This window comes from Arthroderma uncinatum (genome assembly GCF_011692745.1).
Source record: "Arthroderma uncinatum strain CBS 119779 chromosome Unknown scaffold1, whole genome shotgun sequence".
NCBI classification, from domain to species: Eukaryota; Fungi; Ascomycota; class Eurotiomycetes; order Onygenales; family Arthrodermataceae; genus Arthroderma; species Arthroderma uncinatum.
Window position 1 is genome coordinate 6,042,714 of NW_022983863.1, and position 22,666 is coordinate 6,065,379.

Genomic DNA, 22,666 nt, shown 5'->3' on the forward strand with positions numbered 1-22,666 from the left:
TGTGTATGTTATTCCTGTACTGCTGATACATACATACTTCCATCACATAAAAACGTCAAACAAAGCGATCCATGGGCATCATTCTCGCGATATCAAGGTGATTGGAGTGCTTCATACACTGTATCTCACTCAGTAGATGACCCAGGGACATCTGACGCGTAAGTTGCCTCATCTAATATGCCAGAGCGAGACTGACGGCCTCTGGAGACCGCGAGTCACGGCGGTCATATTCGACCAAAGAAGGGCTGGAAAATGCAGCAATGGCATTAGTATTCTCGCCTTAACATGATAGTATATATTATCCGCTGAGTTTTGGGGCAAGGTTGAAAATAGAGTGACGATACAGACGCCAGGACAGAAATTTGTACAAACACAACAGATTCTACAGACAATGCTGTAACTCTTAGATATGCAAGAGTGTAGCAGGACAGAGGATAGCTTCTAGCTAGAAAGCTATAGTCTCTCGAGACGGTGATAGGCTATACGTCTCAGCTTGGTCTGTCGAGGTAGGCTATGAAACACGTTGGACGCGTCCAAGACAGCTTCCGCGGTCTTCGTATAGATCACCAGTAACCGCGAAGGTCGCCCACCTGAAGCAATATATTTGAATCCGTGGATACGTATTCATGGCGATGATGAACACGTAGTATTATATTCTTCTAGCCGCCTAGCCTTTAAGAGAGATAACAATAAGCCCACCGTCCGCTTGTATCAGGAATTTATTAACCATATAGATATTGGTACAGCATATAGACCTTACACGTTTCATTTATGCGTAGAACAGCAATTAGAGGAACAAGATTAATTCTCGAAAGATGACAACGAGATGTTTCCTTGATCATATTGTGGATATGACGACTAATAACTACTTGAACGATGCACTGGAAACACGGAGGGCATCGTTGATTGAGGTTGACAGATATCTTTTGTACCACTGTGCGTCGTGTGTGGTATATTCATGAAAATAATTGGAGGGACATATGTATGTGGTCAAAGTAAATAATTGTAACTTTAGACAGTTTCATAGAATAGATAGCCTCAATGCAGGAACGAAGACCAATATGCATGAGGGAAATCCCTAAATGTAATAGCTATTTACTTCACAACCCATTCAACGAGAGAGAATATATAACAATACCCTGCAAGAGCTAAATATATACAATAAATACTTTTCAGTTGAGTTTGCTTCATATTTATTTACATGATATTTTCTTGTGCCAGTTGCTAAGCAATCAACTCTTGCCTGCAAGACATCAGAGAACATATACCAATTATAGGACGTTATAACTCCAATCAAATTTCGGCCCTCCCCTCCAACTCTAGCTTTTACTCCTTCCATTTAAAATCCAATATATGACCTTTCGGAATGGCTGCCTGACCTAAGTCATGGACAAGGGGTTTCCATATCCTTAAAACCAAAATCTTCCATATTGTGTATAGCCCAGTATATATTCTATGGAACCTGGAAGGCACCCTCCTTGTGTTTTAGAAATGTTGGCCATGGCTAGGAGCATAGCGTCTCGCTCACCATGTCTGAGGTGCCTCGACAGGGGTTCTTCTAGGTCTTAGCCTTTCATGAAGCGGTCGGCCGTAAAGTTTCCTCTTAGCTTTATATCTGCTCCCGCTGCCGGGAGCTCAATAAGGCTTGCGCCGAGGACTTCTCTAATAAGGTTCATAGATTAGAGACGATGGCCTTGTCAGTCCATCTCCGGGGTTGAAGCTTCCAGTAATTGACCCGGGGAACAGGATACTTTGCTAATATTAGAATCAAGGTTGAATCCTTGACTCCCGGGGTAATTGCTGGATCAGCCACCTTTTGACCGCCCATGAAGACTCAACGAGCATAGGCATACTACCCTCGCCGACGGGAGCCGTGAATAAAAGGGATCAACGATTCGCTTATCCAAATGACATCCACATCCTATTCACCATTCAGTGCCTTTCTCGCCCGAATCTCCTTCATGCGCTGCTCAAACTGCTCCTTGCGCCAACTGCAGATGTCTCTGAAATCACACATCTGGCACTTCCAGGCTTCGGAAACCTGTACGCCTCTTGCAGATCTCTGGCCCTGCCACCAGTCCATCTCATCGGATAGATAGGGATAGAGAGACTGAGGGTCGAAGATGAAAGATCGGCTGCCCTTGTGGATGTATTCGGGAGTTTGTGTTGATGATTGGTCGGCGGTATCTTTGTCCTCGGCCGTGGACATGGACTTGGACTTGGACTTGGACTGGGAAGGGGACGGGGACCGGGGTTTGGGCTGGGAGGGATCAGGGGACATGTATGATACTGTTAAGATCGGGGAAAGAAGGGAATTTGGTACTGTGGCTGTTTGGACCGGCTGATGGCCCTGGGTAGGCGTTTGAGTGGGTTCAGGTGAATGGAGGAATGTAAGTCGTATGTTCTCCTTGAGTAAGTCCCAGAGGTGAGAAAGTGAGTTATGGTTAAGTATTACCGTCAACGAGTCGAGTCTCTCTGATCGCGTACTGCTATCCGTGCTTGGAGGAGGAGCAGAGTCTGATTGCGACTCCTGTGTCCACGAGCAGGCTTCGGGATCAAAGTAGTCGTCATTTATAGTACCTACCTGCGCCAGGAAGGAGTCTGATAATGGCTTATCCGCCTTCAGGGAGAACCTTTCCGCGATGTCTTCCATCGTGAGATCGTCTGACTCTATGAGGCGGGAGAGGCAATGGTAATAGAGCTGTAGTTGCATCAGGGCAGGCCTGAACGTCGCGCTGTCAACGGATGGTAGACCACGGCCTCTGATATCTCGCGTCTTCACGTCCGTCAGATATATACGCTGACCACCATACTCGTCCAGCCCATTCGTAGACTCGACGCCTGCCTCCCCCTTTGTCCTCATCGACGCCTCAAGCTCTGCATCCGGACATCCATAGGATACCAAATCAATGACGCCCGTGACGATCTGACCGTCAACTTTCCCCCAAACTTCCATCTCCCTCGTCAGCCCTGTATCCCTCAACGTTCGCAGACCATATATCACGTTCCATATCCGAAGGGCCCATGCATCTTCCTTCGTAATCACCTCAACAGGTACAGAGGTATGTACCTCGTTCTCTAGCTTTCTATGAACAACCGTACCACGCTTCATGGCTGGTGTTCTTCGTTTCCGACCATGTATCGTCAATGTATACCAATACTGTAGCTCGCACCATGTTGGCGCAATAAGGTCGGAGACAGATAGGCCCTTCTTGGGCGGACGACGGAATCGTTCGAGCGGAGAGCGCGTATCTTCAACATATTCTTCGGTTTGGGCCTCGCCTTCTTTTTGAACGGTTTGGGTCTCTGTTTCTTCGCTCTCTTGTGGTCTTAGGATGGGTCGTTTTCGCTGACTCGAACTGGGACTCTGGCTCTGGGAACGCGTATCGACGTCCTCTCCGGCGTGTCCTTGATCTTGACTTGGAAGTTGGCCTTCGTTTTGTAAAGTCGCTTTTATCCCGAGACTTTTCCGCAGTAGGGAGCGTCTTCGATGTTCTTGCCATCCACCACGGTTTGACAGCCCGGGACTCAGAGATCGCGTACCCTTCACATCTCCTACAGCGTGGCCTTGGTCTTCCTTTGGGGGGATCTCCTTTCCTTCGCGATTCTCCTGGTCCTTTGATCTGGAGCGTCTCCGATGTCCCCGCCAACCACCCTTGCCGTTCATAGCTAAACGCTTATCGTCAGTCTCGTCAGCATCAAATAGACTTGATAGACAGAAGGATAAAGGTGAAGAGTAAAAGAAGGGTAAGTGAGAGCGAAGAGAACCCACCACTCCCGTATGTATAGTCCTCCGCGACATGCTCTGGATAACGCGACCCTCCCACCCGCGCAAGACGCAGGTACTCATGGTCTTCTATATCAGGTATCGGCGAGCGATACCTTGGACTGTCTACCGCTGTCGTCACGGCTTCATATATCCTCTCCGTTGTCGTTGTTGTCGTTGTAATAGTTGTGGCCGTAGTTTCGCCATTCTTATCAGCGATAGAGGCGATAAGGTCGCTGAGCTGCTCTGCTTCGTCAGGCGTGAAGTCGGATCCGTAGCTGGTGCCATCGCTATCACTGTCCCAGCCATCGAGGAGCTCGGCATGCTCTTGGACGGCGGAGGGAGAAGACATCCAGACTCGACGCTGTTGCGTGGTGCAAAACTATTCGGTGGGATAGATAATTATAAGTTGTTGATGCGAGTTAAATATCCGCCCAACAACGTAACGATAATATGTGCATGTATCTATTCTACTCTATAGAAGTAACCAATCTATCCCAAACACCGAACCAGTCTATATGCATCAATCTATACCATCCCAGCCTTGACAGGCATATCCTTCGCCTCTCTCACCTTCAAAGCCTGACTCTCCATCTTCATCTCCCTAGCAGCCATCTGGTTCAACCAGCTAAGATAAGTCTGCCAGCCGAGAGCGATCGTCCCAGCAAAAATAGCCCGAAACTGCGGATCGATGTATAGAAACATAAAGGCCGAGATGGCAGGCCATATCTTTGCGCTGTTCACTATGCTGACGGGCAACGTCTTCTTTAACCGTTCTATCGTCTCGTCCATCGATGCGCCGGAGAGGAGAGACTGGGCTGAGAAGAAGTAGACGTTGAAGATCGGGGCGTAGATGAGTTGGGAGAGGGCTACTTTTGTGAAGATCGATAGGGCCTTGGAGGTATAGTTGAAGTGGTTGTGGACGAACATGAACCTGTCCTGTTAGCATATACATGTAGAGGTATAGATAGAGGTAGAGAAGGACGTACCATGTGTAGGAAGGGATGGCGACGAAGCCACCGATGGAGACATGTCTGACGGTGCGTACGGGATCGTATCTATCCCATACGCTCTTCCGCTCGCCGTCTTCCTCGTCGTGGTCGTCTGTGATCCAGGGGACGAGCAGCTGGGCACTAAAGTCGCTGAGCAGGAAGATGACGACCGTACTCCAGAACTGCGTCCAGTAGGGCCTCTTCTTCTGCTTCTCGCCGTACCAGAGTATGGCCCGGCCGAGCGAGGAGGCCTGTACCCGCGCGAAGAGGCGAGCTGACACTGGTGATGTACTCGATGTAGTTGGTGTAGGTGAGGACGGCGGTATAGTTGTAGACGTGGGGATGGGTATGGACGACGATACGGCTGGATCTGTCGCTTTCGTGTCTGTCGTCGATATATCTGCCTTCTCGAGGATGGCTGACCTGGTGAAGCGCCTGGCCTGCGACCAGGCTATCTGCGACCGAGGCAGCAGCCGTCGAGCCACCAGCCTGTTCATCTCGACTATCTCTCTCTCTTCTTCTCGACCGGCCTCCGCCACCAGGCGAAGACAATGGATGTAGGATGTGAGTTGTCGATGGTTGATGATGCAGGGAGAAAAATTGCGTATCCCGAGACAGGCCGGCTGACTACAGTCACACCACCAAATTACGACTACAAGAAGACGATAGAAGAAGAGATAGACGTGAAGCACTCGATTAGATCTAAGTACCGCGCCCTCAGCCGGGCCATCACCACTGATCAGGAAGGCATCAGGTCGCCGACTGGATATTATACACACGTAGCATGAAGAAAGAAGAAGAAAAAGAAGAACGCCTCTGACCAATCCCAGTTCCGCCGATTGTCCACAACAAGAATCAATTTAAAAACATGAAGAAACCCCAGACCGTGTCGTAAGTTAGCGAGAGAGAGAACTAAGAACGCTCACCACGCAGGCGGCGGGCGAGGTGGATGTCCTTCTGCTGGATGGTGACACGGCGAGCGTGGATGGCGCAGAGGTTGGTGTCTTCGAAGAGGGAGACGAGGTAGGCCTCGACGGACTCCTGGAGGGCGCCGATGGCGGAAGACTGGAAGCGCAGGTCGGTCTTGAAGTCCTGGGAGATTTCACGGACGAGACGCTGGAAGGGGAGCTTGCGGATGAGGAGCTCGGTCGACTTCTGGTAGCGACGGATCTCACGAAGAGCGACGGTACCTATTCCTGTTAGAAGAGTAGCGATGACGAGTGAGTAGATGTGCATACCTGGCTTGTAGCGACGGGACTTCTTGACACCACCGGTGGTTGGGGCGGCTTTGCGGGCGGCCTTGGAAGCGATGTGCTTGCGAGGAACCTTGCCTCCAGTGGATTTACCTGCGATGCGTCAGTGAGGTGATACTAAGATGAGTAAAGATGGAGACGTACGGGCAGTCTGCTTGGTTCTGGCCATTGTGGAAGAGTAAGACGATGCTTGACTTGTTGGTGATGTTGTTGTTGATGAAACTGATGATGCTGATGCTGGTTGTTGGTTGTAGTTGGTGCTGGTTGTAGTTGGTGTGGGCGGGGAGGAGTATTTGTAGGCGAGGTCGTGATTTGGCTTAGGTGATCCTGGCTAGTGATCTAGTGATCTAGGGAGGACAGCGAGTAAATCACTGATCTCGGCCACCACACCACCAAAAGACGAGATCAGAGCGAGGTGAAGGTTGATCTGGCACGGTATCACTAGACAGACACTGTTGATGCAGTTACTTACTCTCTTGATGCTGGTGGTGCGCGGGATCACTCGCTCGTTGTGCTGATGCTGGTGATGCCGGTGGACGGGCGACTGATCCTGGACGCTGATTGGCCGAGACCCAGATCACCCGTCGCGTCTCTCTCTCTATATATCTATCTCTAGCATCATCTACAGCATCTACACAACAACAACAACAGCCTCATACAGCCTTCTATACTTACACCACCACTACACTTAACACCTTCACCACCACCACTTCTCTTCTACCAACATGACTGGACGTAAGTACTCGTATACCTGTCTATGAACATACGGATGCTAACAAGAACAGGCGGCAAAGGAGGCAAGGGACTCGGCAAGGGCGGTGCCAAACGCCATCGCAAGATCCTCCGCGACAACATCCACGGCATCACCAAGCCTGCCATCCGCCGTCTCGCTCGTCGTGGCGGTGTCAAGCGTATCTCGGCCATGATCTACGGCGAGACCCGCAACGTCCTCAAGTCCTTCCTCGAGGGCGTCATCCGCGATGCTGTCACATACACCGAGCACGCTAAGCGAAAGACCGTCACCTCCCTCGACGTCGTCTACGCCCTCAAGCGTCAAGGCCGTACGTCTCTTCTACTCTACTTTATATCTACTCTGCTAACATTTGATAGGCACCCTTTACGGTTTCGGAGGTTGATTATGCATTCTATGACTGGACGTTGTGGTGTTTTTCTTTCATGGGTATCGGGTTCATGGGTTTCTTTATGGGAGGGGAGTCTGTACACTAGCTGCTTACCACGGTCGATATTCGATGGAGTGGCTGAATATGATTATACCATTCTTCTACTTTACTTCACTTTTCGGTCTATTCATAGCTACCGTAATTGCTTTTGCCTGGCCTCGCTCGCTACTGGCTCCCCTGGATGTGCCATGGTACGTGTACGCCCTCGTCCAGCCCGGCCATACAGACGCGCCCACGACGATGCGCATCTACTGCGGTGATCCCAGTTGCTGAACCAGGATGGCTGAAGATCGAATCTCGTTTTCGGGACTAGGGGACTCGCTTTAGTTTTTCTTCTTTACCCACTCTAGCGGAATGTCGGGTCAAGCGCTTCTTACTAGGATATCTCTCCTCCTCTTCTCCTCTTCGTCTTTCATTTCATCTATTATCTTGTCTCGTCTCTTTTCTTGGACTCGCTTCTCCCTGTCTCTCGTTCCTGGACTCTCGTTAATCAATCCAATTCCCACGCTCGTTTCACGGTGTTTCAGAGCCCGTTTCACGCCTCTTGGTGGTGGAGAATCTTGGTTACTTCTCTGGCCACCCAACCTCTCTTTTTCACTTTATAACAGTTGACCTTCACTTCTCTCGTCCTTCCTGGCCGATAGAGTACTATATACTCGCCAGTGTATACGATGCAGTCCCGCTCAGCGTCGAGAGGAAGCCAGTATATTCGCGGCACTAGGCCAAAGGATCAGAGCCAGTACAAGCATACCCAGGCCCAGTCCCAGGACATCAGCAGCACCAGCGGCAGCTACTTCGATATCAATTCGCCGGCATATCACAACCAGGCCAGGATCCAGGGCAGAAGCCAGAGCCTGAGCCAGGTACAGGAGAGGACGTCGAGATACTACAAGCCCGACGATGCTGCAAGATACAACTACGACAAGCCGTACCAGGCATATCAGAAGAAGACCATAGAGTCTCCCTACCGGGCATACTCGCCGCATGTCTACGAGTTGAGCGCGGATGAAGGCGTCTGTCTCCCTGCGCTGGATACTTTTCAGCCACTTCAATCGCTCGTCAACTTCAGTCCGGCCAGTCCTGCTGCCTCGTCCAGCAATGCCAGTCTTGACCGTCAAGCAGCCGTCTCTCGTCCGGTACCGACGGCCGTGGCTCAGCGGTCAGCTACAGTCTCCTATCCTCGACCGATGTCTGTGGCCGTGAGGAGTGATTCATACTACTCCAATGCCAGCCCGGTTGCCTCGACCACCAGCCTCGACAGACCGGCCACTTCGGCCGTCGCCTATCGTCCGGTGTCTACCGCCGTTCCTCGACCGATGTCTGCTGCCGTGGCTCAGCGGTCGATGTCGAGTGCTGCTCCTCGGCCTATTTCGACGGCAGTCAGGAGTAACTCGTACTATTCCAACGCCAGTTCTGCTCCTAGTCCGGTTGCCAGTTCAGTTGCCCTTCCAGCTGCCATTCAAGTTGCCAGTTCAGCTGCTCCTAGTCCTGTTGCCAGTTCAACTGCGAGTCCGGTTGCTCCAAGTCTAGTTGCATCTAGCAGCACCACCAGCCTTGACCGTTCGATGCCTACTGCACTCGCTCAGCGGTCCATGTCTACGGCCGTCCTCCCTCGACCGGCTCCGGCGGCCGTCGCTCAGCGCTCAATTTCTACAGTTACTCGACCGGCCTCTGCCGTCAGAAGCAGTTCATACCACGCCAACACCAAAGCCAACCCGGGCATAGTAGCAACACGAAACACCATCGTCTTCGATGCAGGTCTGCTCAGCGGGTACGGGCAGCAGCAGCAACAGCAGCAAACGCCTACACCCCCGGCGGCAGCGGCAACATCATCGTCAGAATACGTCGCCAAACAGCCTCGTTTCTATGCTTCGTTGCGAGCGTCAATGCTAGTCCCAGACTCGGTACAAGTTACCACTGTTGAAGAAGAGACCACGGCCATCCGTCAGCGGCAATCAGTATACGGACAACAGGCACGACCACGATCGAACCGACGCTCTCAATGGCCCAGAGCCAGCTCGCGTTTTTTCACCGGCAGCCCCATCGCAGATATCGCCGATAGCGACGAAGCAAGCACAACAGATAACGTCGATAGCCGCGCCTCTCTCTCCTGTCCATCCCTGCTACCCGCCAGCCAACTGAGTTCTGTATCATCTACATCCCCCTCAACCCCCAAGTCGAGTGGAGACGACTATAAATCGCAGTATAGAAAGACTAAATCCTTCCCCCTCGAGAAGACCATGACCATGTCTTCGTCCAGAACGACGACAGCGACGTCAGACTTTAACGCGCGAGACGATACGGATGACCGTGCATCCAAGGCACGGAAGTTGATTAAGCGAAACCCTTCGGCGCCAGCACCGCCGTCGTTTCCTACTCCGCGGTCCATGTCTGTGGCGCCGCCGATGCCGACTTCTGCTCCGCCGTCTCCTCCTTCTCTCCCTCGCGCGATGTCTATACATATACCGCCCCGCTCGGGCTCGGCGGGAGCAGCCACGGAGAAGGTTAAGAAGAAGCGTCTCGCGTCCTTGTGGACTGGCATGGGTGGCTTGTTCCGTCTTCGAGTTTCAAGTTGATTCTCTTTCGCTTCTTGCTTTACATTCTCCTGGCTTACATTCTCCTGGCTTACATTTTCCTGGCTTACATTTTTCTGGCTTACATTCTACTGGCCGTTTTGTTCCCTCGTGTTGGCTTACTTCACCCCTACCCCTTGGGTACCAGGGTACGTTTCCGGGCGACATCGGTATACAATGCACGTATATACCTGCCCATGGCCAAACCATGCGACGTTGGCATTCTTACACCGTTTCCATTCCATTCCATTCTTCAAATCCGGGCGATTTCACCTAATTACTCCCCCTTTGCATTTTCGGCCCGTCTTACTCTGCTTGACGCGTTTTTCCGTGCCCTTTGCGTTTTCGCATCCTCTCGTTTTCACGCGCTTTTCCTACAGGACTAGAAAAGGCGACGTTACCTGTTGTTGATCGGTTGACATTGACAGATGGTGGTTTATTCTGTCTATATGATGATAATGTGATGTGTGTATGGAAGTGGCTATCAGCTTCCTTCGGGAATATATATTTGGTTTCATCTTACATGGTATGCGTTGTTGATTTTTGATTTTTTGAATATTTTTTCGAGGTTGTTTCATAGGTTCATCATAGCTGTAGGAATAAGGAAGGCATATTTTATCTCAATATCAATCCCTTATAGATGATATCCTCATTATTACGTATTCTTTGTGTATTTTAATGCTCAAGCCGTTGTTATATGCTCGGGTCGTCGTAAACGCGTCGAGTTTCACGTTGTGCCGGCAGTTTGGACAATTCACATTTCCGTACTTCAGCCCCCTACGTCTGGTTTTGGGATTTTTCCCTCTTTTTATTGTTTAGCTAGATAGAGCGCATCGTGATTATATATTCTACCATTAATTTCTATGGGTTTGGACATTGGTTGACGTTCGGGTGGTTGTGGTGGATTAAAACTACATATAAATCAGTTTTATATCAAAATATTAAAATAATATAAATAAATAATAAATATGCATTTATATCAACCACCACAACATACATGTCAACGCCGAGGAACTCACTAACTTATTATTAACCTAACTATATAATATACCCTATGCGATATTTTACAATACACGTAGTTTTCTTATTCCAGCAGCTCTGCGGGATATATTTACAACTATATCGCGGGTTGTTGATATTGTCTCAAACAGGCAAATCGCGCAACACCACATCGACTATTTAGATGGTGATAGGATATACTGGAATAATTAAATAGTCCAGAGCTATTCATATGATATTTCCCTTGTTTCATCTACTCGATGTTCTGTCTACTCGATGTTCCGTCTTCGTGGTTGATTATAATATTGGCGAGAATGTACGGGGTATTGAACGGAACTTCATCCATCACGACAAACATTCAATATACACAAAATAAATCAAGCAGTACGATACGTATGCCAAAAGAATGAGAACCCTCCAAGGCTAGAAAAGCGTTGTTGAATATCTCTATACGCGACGTCTCAAAACCCGAATCCTGACACAAGCACGATAAGCAGACCACAACAACGTTGAACACGTCGAACACGTTAAAGCACGTTAAACACGTTGGAAGTCGTTCCCGCTGTCGCTGTGTGAACTACGATATCAAAGCAAATCTAATAATATACTTCTAGATACGCTTCCGACGTTATTAGCCATGTCTGATATGCCGGTGAATGATTGCCAACGACTTCAACGGGTAACGTCGATAATCGCCTCTTCCCTGGCTGGAGCATGGAGGACAAGACAAGATGACAATGTTCGAGCAGCTGGAGGAACTGCCATTCCTTCATCGCGTAGTAAGCGACATCGTGGATTCAGCTGACCTCGTGCTGTCTTGGATACGCCTACAGCTCTCGTCGCTGATGCGATATCCGAACATCCTGGGATGGTCAGATGGACATTATCTACGATTCAGCTGTTTAACAACGCCGACGTGGGTGCGAGCGAGGATACGAGAGCGCGTGTAGCTTCCAGATCCATCTCGCTTCAACAACACGACCTGGTCAGGCATCAACTCGCCAAAGACCAGATTCTCGGCAGGGCTGAACACGACAGACCCCCATCCCATCTTCGAGGAGATCGGAGGGAAATCCCGAAAAGACAAAGCCCGAGTTGGGTGGGGTGGTCGATACCAACGCAATGATTGTTACAAAGTACAGACAAAGTCGCAAAATCGCCATTGGACGCACCCCGGTAGATTATCAGCGCCTTATTAGGCACATAATCCAGAGACGGGAAGCCTAATGACGAAATGTCCGGTTTAGAGAAAATGCGTTCTCTGGTCGTTAGATCGGTGGGTTCAATCTCATATCCGATTTCTGCCTTGATACCCCAGCAAGGTGAGCCGCCTGGATTGCTCACATTTGGCCCATCGAATATGAAACACAGCAGTTAGATATAGCGAACAATTGGCTGAGCGGCTGGGAATTAAACCCTACTATTATATGCAGTTCAAGCCCAGGGCGGGACGATGGGAGAGACCCACCGCATACTGTACGATCAGTTCAACCTGGCCTGGTTCTCCCTATTGTTTTGTGCCAGTATACGGATTCTTTTATGTACTCCGTGTACTTAGAGGGTATATGTAGTGTATACCTTCCCGATCAAGGCAGGGGGGGCCACAAACCCCTTCACCTATAACCGCCGGTGTTATACTGCAGATATAAGTACGTACTCCGTGCGTTAGGAATTACGATCTGAACTTGCACTTATCCCGCGCGCCCCAGGCCGTGAAGACCAATGTTTGTTTTTTTAATCTCATAGCAGAGCCAATCTGCGGCCTGAACAAGCATGAAACGGAATAGGGGACCCATTATATTTTATGCGGTTCAACCTTAATGCTTCTTATCTGAGGTCGCGACTTTGCAACAGTGCAGACACGGGACGATAGAATTCTACCACCCACAACTTGAGCCAGGCAAGCTTTGTGGATATGGCGTTTTATCTTGAGTCGGCCTGATCTGTTCCTTGCTGCTACACTTTGCTTATGTGGGAGAACACTTTGCTTGTGGGAGAAAGCAGGACCCTATCACCTCGCACTTATTCGTCGGCTTTAAACGAACCACTCGCGAAAATCTTTTTATATCATTAATGATCTATAAAAAAACCCCCTTCCCTGTCCCTGTCGGCTGCCTATTCGAGTTTGGTGCATAAAGGGCAAAGCTTGAAGTGAAAAGTCCGGACTCCGGAATTCGGAGATGGCCAGGCATTTCTCACAAATTTTCTACCCTTCTCTTTGGCGGGTGCTCGGTCCCTGGTCTTGGAAGAAGAAAAAGCAAGGAAAAAGCGCCAAAAGAGAAAAAAAAAAAAAAAAAAAGAAACTTGGAAGAAAGTTCTTCTAGAAGCTCGGCTAGAAGACACTTTAAACATTATAGCGGGCCCTCGAACTTATCAGGATTCCCTGTTTTTCAGTTAGTTATGGCCCTAATTTAGTGCCTTGGATCCATCCCCTTTCCGTCACACCCAGGCCAGAGCAACGACGACATGTATCATTTTGCGGATCGAAGAATAGGAGAGGGGGAAGGAGGGGGGGAGGGAAAGTTTGCATTTTATGATGGCTATACGAGACGTGAAAGAGATCAGACGGTGGATTCTTGGTACTTCTCGCATGTTCTGCCGTGATTTGTGATTTCATGAATTGCGTCTTGCGTGATGTGCATTGCGTTGCGTTGCGTTGGGTGTGGCTGGTGCAGTGCTGGCTGTTGGGCGTTAAAAGGGGGCTAACGTTAGGTTAGGCAGGGCCTCGGCAGAAAAACACGACGCGCCGAGGAGAATTGAACGATAACAACCCCAACAACGGACTTACACTACATATATAGTATCGTCACGCGATGTATGTTTAAGGCTGTGAAGCACGGAGACGGCGGACGGAGGAACTATCTCGTCTCGTGCGTGGTTCTGGTTTTTCGCCCGGTGAGACAGGCGCCCGGTATTTCGAAAAAAGCCGAAGCCGCGAGACACAACGGGAAGCCTATCGGACTTGCTAGCGGTATGAGGCTGGACGGAGGATGAACTGCTAAAATAATGAAGGCCTGCTAAAATAATGAAGGAGTATCCACCGGCAGAAATTGGGCATCGGATTGGACTGGCGATGAATATTGGCAGGAAAATTGAGAAGGGGGGACACTGAAAAATGAAATAAAATAAGTAATTAAATAAAATAAAATAATATGAATAAGAAAAAAAAGGAATAATTGCATGTTCACCCATGTTAGTTCTATTTTATTGATTGGACTCTCCCGACATCGCGGTTTGGTTCGTTTTAGGTCCCCGAGGCGGGTTCTACATAGCGTTATACTTCCTTACCTCTTCACTGTCCGATGTCGTTGATAGAACGACTGGACGATAGTTCTCTGTATTCGCCTTGCTGTCACACATGATCGATCAAGTGATTACGTAGGAGGGTATAGAATGGAGGCGGCAAGCCGTCCTCCCCCGTCTGGGAAAATATCAATGCCACTTATGAGTGAGTTGAGCCAGGTTACTCGATGGGAGGCAAGCAGCCTGTTTCGTCTCATGCAGTCTCCTGCAGGAGGATATCATATCATATCATAGCACGGCACATCATATCGATAATAGGGCAGAGACTTTTTCTTCTCCAGGTTCCACTTCTGTCCCAGACGGGGAAACGGCGGAGGAGGCGAGGAACGGGTGGGTATTAGCACACCATCAACGACAGGATCGTTCTTGGGGACGAAGGCAGAAGAGTTGTGGCTTGAGGTTGAAGTGAGTGGCGTCGTAAAGCTGTAGATGTCTGGCGAGACGGTGATAAGGCCAGGAGAGAGGAAGAGGCGGCAACGGCTAATGTTTCCTATCCGGTGATCTGGTTGCGTAACGGCCCTGCAGGCCGACAATAGAAGGGTATAATAATCAGGACATATTGCAATAGACGAGCCTAGTATGCACATGCCAAAGCCTTGTATGCGTGGGGTATGTATATCATGTCCGTTCAGCTGTGGGAGTAGATGCAAGTCACCTCACATGGGCCTCACATGGGGGCCCTCTCCCTAAGGAGGAGGCGAAATTGAGAAAAAGTGTATACATATGGACTGCGTAGGCGGTTGGATGGACCCTGGATCCCGGCGCCCTGGGACTGGTAGAGGGAGGCGAAACGTATCAACATAAACCCAAATGTGTCAGATCAACAAGCATACTGTCATGTTAACGCCGGCATGAACAAGCCATGAACAAACCACGAACGAGGGAGAGGAGCTATCCCGCACATGTAACCCACGCCGCACGCCGCACGCCGCACGCCGCTCGCCGCACTCTTCTATATCGATTCCAAATCATCCAGGACCAAGACCAAAGGAGGACAGGTTGGTGGGAGAGGGTGGCGAGAGCGTCGAGATGAGGACGGGGTTATTGTGCATGGGAAGAAAGCGAATCATCGACCTCCGCGGGGTTCTTTCTTTTGGCGGAGAGAGGCCCACCGTCCGTCCGCCGTCTACCATGCTGTCCACTCTGTCCACTCATACTGCCCACTCATACTGCCCACTCATACTGTCCTCTCATACTGCCCTCTCATACTGCCCTCTCATCTGTCCACTTCATGTTGTATGCCTGCTAGGAGGTAGGAACTGCAAGGATCCGAACAAAAGGAACGAGAGCATGCAAAATAGTGCAATGTAGGCCAAGTCTTGCACTGGGCCATCGACTTCCGCCGGCGAGAGAGGAGGGAGAAGAGCGGACGGGAGGGAGATATTTGTAGTCGGCCGCAGACTGGCAAGAAGTGCGGATGCCGTCCCTTTTCGTAGGAATGCCATGTGCCCGTCCAAGCTCAAGCTCGACCTCCATCGGCTCCCGTCTGTCTAAGCCACCAACGTCTTCTGCAATCAGAGATTTCATCCATGTTCTTCTCCCCCTCCATCTCCGTCGTCCTGACGAACGAACTCGAACCTCGAACTTCCGTGGCTGGAGCCCATGCACGCCAAGGACCGGCAGAATGTTAACCTTTTGGGCTTAAAATTAAAAATAGACAGAAAAAAAACCATAAAAAGAAAAGAAGATAAAAAAAGAAAAAAAGGACACGCACAGACGAGACCAGACATGGATGTTCGACGCTGATCGCAAGAACAGGGGAAGAAATTTTCTCGCGGTGGGGGAACGGATAAACATAGGCTGCATGCGCCAATGAGAGGTACAGGGTGACGCTGGAGGATGCGATGCCATGTGCTGGGTGAAGAGTTTTCGCTTCATCGATCGTATCTCCGTGCGCCTGGCCCTATATCGATACCCGTTGATGTCAAGGCCTGAACATGCCTGAGCATGCCTGAGCATGCCTGTCTCAGCACTCCCCGTCGTCCGTCTCCTGCAAGCCACGACTGACACGACTGACACGACTCTGACACGACTCCGCGACTCACCGACTCTCCGACTCTCACCGACCCTCACCGACTCATCTCACCATTCACAGACTCCCGCAGACACGTTACTAGCCACGGTGGCTCAGCACAGCCTCGTCGTGGAAGCCAGGGATCGTATTCGGCGCCCTCAACCGATCGACAACGCCCGCTCGTCATCGCGGCTCACGCTATCCATCGCCCACCACACACCCAACCAAGCTAGCCGCCAGATCAGACAGATCGGAAACATCCTCTTTAGCTGTGGCTGTGCGGTCGTCTGCGCCGTCTGATTGGCGAGTCTGGTTTTTTCTTTCCTTGCTTTTCCCACGGCTGGCCTATCGCTGTGATGGACTTTATTGCTCGATTGGGAAAAGGAGTCGTGTCGCTTGATAGTCGAACTGTATCTTCTGCCGAGTGGTGATGATTCTCCTGTGATGCGATGTAGGTACCCGCCTTTCGCATCACCACGAGTTCCTCCGACTAGACACGGCAGGCCCGATATCCTCACGGAAGTGCTGGGGACTGGATGTCACTGCAACGTCCGTCTACCACGGCTCTAGATGTCCAGTGGTACCTAAAGTCACCTTTGACATCCCTTCCGCACCGCCACATCTACGTAAGTATACGACTACGGAGTACAGTCTACGGAGTACAGTGAGGCTACAGTGACTATCTACAATGAAGCGTAGTGACTACAGTGAGGCATGAAGTGCATTGTACTAGCCGTCAAGGCTACTGCAAACCCCTAAACCCACATACTGCATGCCTCAAACCCCTAAATTGAGTGTCGTCTGGGATGGACGAATGACGGCTTGCAGGATGGAAGATGGTGCAAGAGATCTACCATCAGAACAACCACATGTTTTTTTGATGTTTAAGTTCGGGAAGATGGAAGGAGATTGAGATCTGAGATTGAGTTCTTGATCTATCGATTTACGGTTCTTGGGGGTTTTTGTTTTTCTTTTTTTCGCTGTTCCCTGTTCGTTTAATCAATTAAGAGTGAGAGGTGCATAGTAAGCAGGAGATGACGAGTGCCGGGTAACGTGGGGAGTAGACAGAGGCAGAGTGACATCCCACGGAGGACCTGGCCATCGGAGCCTGTCCGTAAACGACCTGCTCCCAACACCCCGGAAACTACCCTCCGTCGTACTCTGCTAGGCCTTACGTACCACTACGACGGGACGATTACTAACCATCTGACTCGCCGTGTACGAATACGGATAGGATAATAGGATGTGTATGGATATGATGATAATGGTATGATGTGTATGGATATGATGATAATGGTATGATGTGTATGGATATGACGATAATGGTATGATGATAGATGTATGGATGTATGGATGTATGGACGCATCGGTCTACTATAGGCGCAGAAGTCTTCGCCGAACTCCGGATTCCGGCCGATTGCCGACCTTTTTTGCTAGCGCCGAGAAAAGGCCGTGGGTCCCCGGTCCCAGGTCAGATGACCACACGCGAGTCAGGCCATGATCCAGGGCGCCATGATGCCATGATATCATGATCTCCCAGGAAGACAGATGCATAATAAAGATGTTATGTTGCGAAGCGGACCGATGACGGGGATTACTATACTGCTAGTGGCATAAGGCTATAGGTAACGGCTTGCTGGGGTGTCTACGGTACACTGTCGGTAGCGATCCTGTGGCTGGAGGCCGCAACGTGGACTCTGGCTCGACAAACTATGCGCTGCTATTGATGACGATCCGCGATCTACTCACTAGCCACATCTACATCTACGGACAGAGGACGACGGGACGGGAGAAAAAAGGACGAAGGGACGGAAGGACTCGAAGGGGAAGGGGGAAAAAGAAAGGGTGCAGGGAGGAAAAAGAAAGGAAACAAGACCCGATTCGAATCATATCGTAACCCGAAGAAGCAAGAAGCGTAAACAAATGACGATGAATTACTGCATTCAGGTCGCATTCATGCATGCAGCTTCCATCACCTTGCTTTTTCCACTTCTTAGTTTGTCGATGTCATTGTGGCGGAGTCAGATCGGTGTAACCGAACAGGGTAAGATGCAGAGGAGCCACACGGTCTTTACTCTCTACTCTCTACGGAGTACTCTCTATGACGTATCTAGAAACTGCTATCTCTGTATCTGTATACTGCTATGTACTTGTGTATGCTCTGTATCTCTGTATCTGTAGTAGTATCCTATGTATATATGTACGTGTATATGTATATGCTTGTGGGGGGAGGCCTGATATGGCTAGCGTGCTGACTAAAGGCGGTGAGACCTGTTTGCAAATAAAAAAAAAAAGCCACGTCAAGTTGTGCCCGATACGGCCTAGCGCAGCCCTTTTTTCCCCTTCTTGTTTTTAGACTTTGGGCCTATTTTTCCAAACGAAGGGATACCTTGAATAGACGCCGGGATATATATACACCTTAAAACGAGGGCCTATTCTCGACTCTCCTCGACCTTGCATCTACATCTACATTTAAACACCGCGAGAACCACGGTTGCACTAATAAGAAAAAAAGGCACACACAAGCCACACCTCGCACACCCAAGGACCCAAAACTCTATCCTCTCTCGAAACCTTGAGCCCGCAAGACACAAGGAAAAAGCAACGTCCGAAAGGGAAAACCATCCTATCTCTCATCCTTACACCGGGTTCTCGCATCAGCCAGCACGGATATAATAAGAACCTCGATCCCCCTTTTTCACTCTGAACCCAGTGGTACAGCAAGCATCCCAGAGTTTCAGCCCTAAAGAGTTTCCTCCACTCATAGAGTTTACTGGCTTCTCTCGCCACAACTCGCCCTTCCCACTGACGACCCACGAGGTATTTGAGGATGCTGTCCTCCATCCCTTCTCTGTCGACATCATATATCCGCCACAGCACCAACAGCCAGTACACCGAGCAGGCCCTACAAGACCAGCTCGACCAGCTCGACCACCTCGAACACCTCGAGTCGCAGCTCCTCTTGCCTTCCTGCCACCACCACAACCACCAGCAACACACCCACAACCAGCACAACTACCAGTCATATAGTGATATCAGCGACAGTCCATCGTTGACCTTCCCTGTCTACCACAGCTGCTCCACGCCACCGCCGCCAGACTCGTCCTCTGTCGTCGCCTCGCCCACAGGCACCTACGCCTACGACTCGTCCTCGCCCGTCTTCTCCGTCCAGGGGTCGCCGGAAACCGACTTCGTGTCTTCCTTCTACCACGGCGCAGGTAGCTTTTCTATGCCCGACGAGAGTTTCCCGATTCGGGAAGAAGACATATCGCATACTCCACCGCCGCCTGCTATAAAGGTGTTTCAGTCCTCGCCTCACAGCAACAACAATATCAACAACAACAACCATCACCAACACAACAGCCAGATGCTGCTGCAGTCCGGCCTGCCTTATGAAGCGGACCTCCAGACCCTGCTGAGTCCGGGAAAGTTCAACCAGCCACAACAACACAACAGCAGCAGCAGCAACAGCAGCAGCAACCACTCCCGTCTCTCGGCGTCGTCGCGGGCAGCTCACCACTCCGCTGCTGCGTCAGGCGCAAAGTCGTCTCAGTCGCAAACGTCACCGCATAGACGCACTCCATCTACTTCCTCCAGCGTGTCTCTCCCGTCTGCATACCACGGATACACGGGCTACGACCGCGGCTCATCTAAACCCTTGCCCACGCCTGAACAGACCCCAGTTCAGCCCTCCTTCCTGGCCCAGCCATCATTCCCTACCTACGACCCGTCCTCTTCGTACCGAAATGCAGCAGACCACCCGGACGTGGAGATGGCTATGAGACGCGCCGTTTTCGAGCAGCAGAGACAGCAACAGCGCCAGCAGCAACATCAGCAGCAGGGCGCTGACGAAGAGCCAGCTACTTTCCCTTCATACTCCCTGGCACCCTCGGTATCGACCTTGAGCCATAATTCACCGGCCACGCCGCAGACTAGCTTCCCGGAAGAGTCCGAGGACGGCTCTAAACTTACACATGGTATGACTCGAGTTTCTGAGGTTGACGTGCACGGCTGGCTAGACGAATACTTACTCTTCGATGATACAGACAACCTCGCGCAACCTTCCTCGCACATGGCTGGCTCCCTCACCGACCCCTTCCAAGAGGAGATGTACAACCCTGCCCTTCAGCATCTAAGAAACGCTTCCTCACAGAGGAATAAGCCACAGCAACAGCAACAGCAACAACAGCAGCAGCAGCAGCAACAAGCTTATGCTGGCTACCGACCTCGCAACGTCATGGCCGATAGACTACAGGCCGCGCAACAGGGACACATGACTGCGCGAGCTCACTCTCCTCGTGATGCCTCCCCCTGGGCTCAGCCTACTACCGTCTTCCAGAACGCACTACACCAGCCTAGTCACTTGAACTCGGCACTACGGGGTATGGAGATGCTCGGACACACTGGCCCAGAGGAGCAGCCCAAGACCATCTCGCCCAAGGACGCGATGCTAGAGTTCCATGACTCACCTGCAGACAACGGCAGCATACCGCTGTTCCCCTCGCAGGCTGAAGCTTCCGAGTTCGAAGCTGCCGTGGCCACTACCTTGGCAAACACAGACTTCTCTCACGATGCCTTTGCCCCCTTTTCCTCCTCCGCCTCCCAAACCACACCACAGCCCTACTTCCTCGGCCAATTCCCAACCACGACCGCCCAGCAGCAGCAGCAGACCAGCGCCGACTTCGCCGCTGCCCTGGCCGGACTGGATGCTAACTCCGTCGATCGCAAGATCGAGGACCATGACACGGATATGCCCACGGGCCGACCAGAGGACACTGCCTCTGACGCCGGAACCTACAGCTGTACCTACCACGGCTGCACCCGCCGCTTCGACACGCCGGCTCGTCTGCAGAAGCACAAACGGGAAGCCCACCGCCAAACCACACCTGGCTCCCACATGCTTGCCCGCGACAGCTCGTCGATGGGCGCCCGGGGACTCAGCGCGCGCAACTCCCAGGCTGGCCCACACAGATGCGAACGCACCAACCCGTCCACGGGCAAGCCCTGCAACTCCATTTTCTCGCGCCCTTACGACCTAACGCGCCACGAGGACACAATACATAACGCACGCAAACAAAAGGTCCGCTGCCACCTCTGCACTGAGGAGAAGACCTTCTCGCGCAACGATGCCCTCACCAGGCACATGCGCGTCGTCCACCCCAACGTGACGTGGCCGGGCAAGCAGAAGCGACGAGGCCGGGATGACTAAAAACCCTTGTCTCCATATCCTTATTCCCCCATTTAACGATGATGATTACTATCTGTGATGGTCGCATATTGCTCGGGGTTTGGGCCTGGAGCTCGAAGCTTCCACTGTTGGCGCCGAAAAAAGCTGTCCATCATGACGTCATGCGCCAAGCCGCGACCAAGAAAACCACGCGAGTTTCGAGTTTTGGCAGAATCACAAACCGGACCGAAGTGGGGCGCGGTCGATCGATCGGCTTGGCATTTACGTCATTATGCATTACACGTGATACGCTATTATTAGACTTCTGCATGCAAAGCGCGATCCATGGACTCCTTGCATACCCCCCGGCGAAAACGATGGAGAGAGCATGAGCGCACGAAAGCAAGGGATGAAAAGATAAAAAAAAACACAATTGAAGAAAAAAATATTCAGCGATGAAGATGAGCAAGCAAGCGTTCTGTTCTGTCCGGGTCTGGCCTGTTCTATTGATTTTATGATGTGCTTCTGATTAACGATTCGATTACTTTTTTTGGTTTGGTTGGCTGGTCTCTCCCCATGTTTCTTTTCTAAATAAGCCACTTATATACTTACTTCACTTACTTAATTACTTTTCCAACCTCCAACTTTCTCCTTTTCCCTTCCCGTTTCTCCTGCCTTTTTTTTCCAATTTTTTTCTTTTTTTCTTTTCCATTTCTTGCATCGTCATAGTCATGCATGCATGAACACGAACATGGATTGGCGGAGTTTGTTCGGCACCGACAAAACATCAAAACATTATACATGATATGCATTGGCAAATTGCCCGGACGGCTGGATGGATGGACTGGACTGGTTTCGGATTCCCTTTTTATGCCTTTTTTTCTCTCATTACCCCCCACTCCCTTTCACGCTCTATTTCAAGTTTGGTGGTTGGTTGATAGATCGTTTGGCTGGGCTGGATAGCGCTTATACAATGTATGAATATGAATAAGAAATGAAATGATAAGCAATATATGCATACAATAAACGTTAACTATGCGGATTTTGTCTTGAGTTTAATTGAGCCTGGGTTGGACAAAGCAGGGAACACATTATCCTGATTCATAGGATCGACTTGGATTGGCTTTGATTGACTTTCGATGTAGTATTTATCCACCACTACCATTTCACAGACTATTTAGCAAAAGTAAATAATAATGGTACCCTGTGGACGGTGAAGAGCGGGTGGAGGAATAATAAAATATAAAAAACAAAAAAAGAAAGCGCTGCGTCGACCGGGAGTCGAACCCGGATCTCAACTTATCAGTCGGTGCGATGGAAGAGTCGTGTGCTACCGCTACACCATCAACGCTTGTTGCTTGTAGTAGCCAGCCTTTAGTGGTTTATACACGCCCAATGTATACACTACATCCACATCT

General features: G+C 50.5%; 4 protein-coding genes and 1 non-coding gene across 5 annotated transcripts; 3 read left to right on the forward strand and 2 right to left on the reverse strand.

The window, feature by feature from the left end:
- Positions 1–1,921: 1,921 nt before the first annotated feature.
- Positions 1,922–6,180, reverse strand: GIQ15_01798 (putative Centromere protein Cse4; the record flags this gene model as incomplete). The annotated part of the gene is made up of 7 exons (XM_033549215.1): positions 1,922–3,669; positions 3,773–4,148; positions 4,301–4,700; positions 4,756–5,209; positions 5,685–5,948; positions 5,997–6,104; positions 6,156–6,180. The coding sequence occupies 7 exons, from the start codon at positions 6,178–6,180 to the stop codon at positions 1,922–1,924; spliced, it is 3,375 nt and encodes a 1,124-aa protein (XP_033410166.1).
- A 556-nt stretch (positions 6,181–6,736) lies between these two features.
- Positions 6,737–7,147, forward strand: GIQ15_01799 (histone; the record flags this gene model as incomplete). The annotated part of the gene is made up of 3 exons (XM_033549216.1): positions 6,737–6,746; positions 6,797–7,072; positions 7,122–7,147. The coding sequence occupies 3 exons, from the start codon at positions 6,737–6,739 to the stop codon at positions 7,145–7,147; spliced, it is 312 nt and encodes a 103-aa protein (XP_033410167.1).
- A 716-nt stretch (positions 7,148–7,863) lies between these two features.
- GIQ15_01800 (uncharacterized protein) lies at positions 7,864–9,768 on the forward strand (the record flags this gene model as incomplete). The annotated part of the gene is made up of 1 exon (XM_033549217.1): positions 7,864–9,768. The coding sequence occupies one exon, from the start codon at positions 7,864–7,866 to the stop codon at positions 9,766–9,768; it is 1,905 nt and encodes a 634-aa protein (XP_033410168.1).
- Positions 9,769–18,911: 9,143 nt separating this feature from the next.
- On the forward strand, positions 18,912–21,290 carry GIQ15_01801 (SILG protein; the record flags this gene model as incomplete). The annotated part of the gene is made up of 1 exon (XM_033549218.1): positions 18,912–21,290. The coding sequence occupies one exon, from the start codon at positions 18,912–18,914 to the stop codon at positions 21,288–21,290; it is 2,379 nt and encodes a 792-aa protein (XP_033410169.1).
- A 1,224-nt stretch (positions 21,291–22,514) lies between these two features.
- On the reverse strand, positions 22,515–22,599 carry GIQ15_t0012. The gene has a single exon. It is a non-coding gene; the product is annotated as a tRNA-Gly (tRNA).
- Between the last annotated feature and the right edge of the window lie 67 nt (positions 22,600–22,666).